The sequence below is a fragment of the Limulus polyphemus genome, unplaced genomic scaffold (genome assembly GCF_000517525.1).
Source record: "Limulus polyphemus unplaced genomic scaffold, Limulus_polyphemus-2.1.2 Scaffold6511, whole genome shotgun sequence".
Classification (NCBI taxonomy): Eukaryota; Metazoa; Arthropoda; class Merostomata; order Xiphosura; family Limulidae; genus Limulus; species Limulus polyphemus.
This window is the reverse complement of record NW_013672121.1, coordinates 6,370-9,176: the sequence shown is the minus strand read 5'-3', so window position 1 is coordinate 9,176 and position 2,807 is coordinate 6,370. Positions and strand designations below refer to the sequence as shown.

General features: G+C 28.9%; 1 protein-coding gene across 1 annotated transcript in view; it reads right to left on the bottom strand.

Annotated features, from left to right (window-relative positions):
• LOC106473800 (SWI/SNF-related matrix-associated actin-dependent regulator of chromatin subfamily A member 5-like) overlaps positions 1-2,807 on the bottom strand; it is a 10,360-nt gene that overhangs the window by 1,471 nt on the left and 6,082 nt on the right. The window contains exons 11-12 of the mRNA XM_013934475.2: positions 1,080-1,292; positions 499-614 (exon numbers count right to left, since the gene is read on the bottom strand). Coding sequence (XP_013789929.2) covers positions 499-614; positions 1,080-1,292 — 329 coding nt within the window. The remainder of the gene's footprint in view (positions 1-498; positions 615-1,079; positions 1,293-2,807) is intronic.

Below are 2,807 nucleotides of genomic sequence, written 5' to 3'. Positions count from 1 at the left end.
AAACTATGAATTATTCTATTAATTCATATTTATATTTACATAACATGTATGAAAATAAACTATGAATTATTCTATTAATTCATATTTATATTTACAGAACATGTATAAAAATAAACTATGAATTATTCTATTAATTCATATTTGCATGACATGTATAAAAATAAACTCACAAAATTGGAAAAAAAGAAACAGTATAAATAAAAAACATTTCTTAAACCCTTTCAATAAAAACAAAAATTAAACAAGAGGAAAAATAAGCCCTTCGATGTTTTTTATAGATCACACTATCATTTCTTAACATTAATGTTCCAATCAGTGCACACAAGCTATATTAAGTGGCATCTCTGTAACAAGGTTACATTACCTATGGCTCATTTTCTTTTTAGGAGTCAATTTATAGAACACTCTTTCCAAAGCTAAACTGAAACATTAATAAAATGTACCTGCTATACAAATATGGAAATTATTGTTTTAAGTTAATATATATAAAAGTTTTACCTTTGGTATTCCTGGTTTAGGTCCACGCTTTTTCTTTCAACTTTTTCTTTTTCTTCCATCTCCTGATTCTCTCTCTCAATCAGTGTGATGAGTGTGTTGCACCGCCGTTGCAACTCCTGTGCGTTATGATACACAAAAACTAATAAATTTGATTGTACATAATAATTAAAATTTTTTGTATAAATCATTGGACTGTTCAAAAAATCCAACAAAAATTATGTTAATTAAATTCTTTCCACTTCCGGTTAAAACAAACTACACGTACATCACACAAGAGCAGTTGTTACCTTCTTGAAACTTTACTCCAAGAAAATGTTAAAATAAGCAACAGTATTTCTACCGACTTAACTAAGCTACAAGACATCTGTATCCTGAAGTTTGATTCTAAACAGCAGCGTTATCCTTTATAACAAGACCAGTTTTATTTAACTCTTAATTTCTACTGTAAGTCGTACACAGATTTCTGTAATACTTGTATGTATTTAAAAATATTGTGTCAAAATTGAACCAAAATAATTTATTCCACAAAAATTTGTTTTAATTAAGAAAGAAGAATACAAGAATATAAATATAGCCCTTACTCCAGCTGTTCTAGACTTGATGAACCAATCAAATCGAAACTGAGGAGCCTGACGAATAGCAGCTCGCAGTTCATCATAAACATTTTCTTTATCAAAGCCCAACTTATGAAGCATGCACACCAAGAACCTGTCCTCTTCCTCTGTGTAGTTCTTCCCTTTGTTAGTACCATATGCTATTCTAAGCTGGTGGAATGGTGCCCTATAACGAACCATCTAAGATCGGAAAAACAAAAAAGTATGTCTGTTATTCTATCCTCACCAACTAATTCTTTATGTAAAACATTTTTATTCACAGCACTTGCAACCATAACTTTCACATCCAGTATCCATGCTGTTATAAAATTTACTCCTAAGCTGGGTAAATACATGTCAATTAAGACTGATATTTAAGTCTTCAAGATGCTGTTTACAAAACTGTTCAGTTAACTCTCTCGCTATGAAATGAGACAGATCAACTCATTATAGTTTCCATACTATAGCTTTAAATACACTTTGACTATCTTCACAAAATTTGGCAGACGTTTAGTAAATGTTACAAGTCTTTTGTACACAAAAAAAAACTAGATTTTTAATGATGTATTTTTACTAAAGATTTGTCTGTGAGTATATATAGTATTTCTCATATACTTGTTCCAAGTGCTAAACGAGTTCCATGTTAAGATTAAAAATACTTTTCTTTGTCTCAAAAATCATAAATTTTGTTTGCGTAACCTCTAAAGTCTCTCAAGTAAATTTCATATATTTTTTTCTGTAAAGCATTATATTTTAACTGTTATTTTCTCTACCCTAACTTTATACAAGGTTGGTCAATTTGACTGATCTCCTAACCACATAAAAACGTTTTTTGAAAATGATTTCAAATTGGAATATGAAACTACATTTGTTTATCATAAATATCTTTACACTGATAACAGTATATATCTATTTATACCTTATATTTGTGCCATTATAAGCTGTAAATCACTTGATGAACAAGCAGCTCACATTATGTTACAGAATTACATTATACAGGATACTTGCGAGTGTAGCCTGCAAAATCTTTTATTATATTATTATTTACTTCACTTAACCTATCCTTAACTAACATAAATTTCCTATTTCTACATCTTAGTTACTTTTACAATAATAAATAAATACACATGAACAACAAGAAAAATAAAAGTACAAAACTTGGTCTTCTTTTTTTTTTGCTTTCAATTGTTGGTGATACTTAACCCTACTTTTTCATTCTAATGGTAGTAATGCACTAAATTATTTTTTAATTAATTAAGTAATGTACCAAAGAACACAGAATAATAACGTACAAAAAGCAGACAATATCCCATAAGTATCACAATTTATAACTAAGAAAAAAGAGCAGCTCTAAGTTAGTCAATGTGTTTCCAGTGGGAATCAAGTTTGAATCCAAAATGAAATAATATAATATAATACATCATTTGACAGGTGAAAACCTTGGCTTTCTATTGGTTGTAAATAATATAGTATTGAACAGTGGGGAGAACTATTGGCAATTTCTGAAACAGAGGATGTGACAAGAGGAGTTTGGTTTTCTATTTCATGGCTCTGTAACCAAATAAGATCGTAGGCTATGAAAATTATGCTTTGCCTGAACGATGGTGATATTATACTAAGTATTATATTACTATAATTATTTATACTTGAGGGTGGTAATATAATAGATAGTAGAAGAATAGATGCACGAGAGTAAATAGTTATAATATCACAATT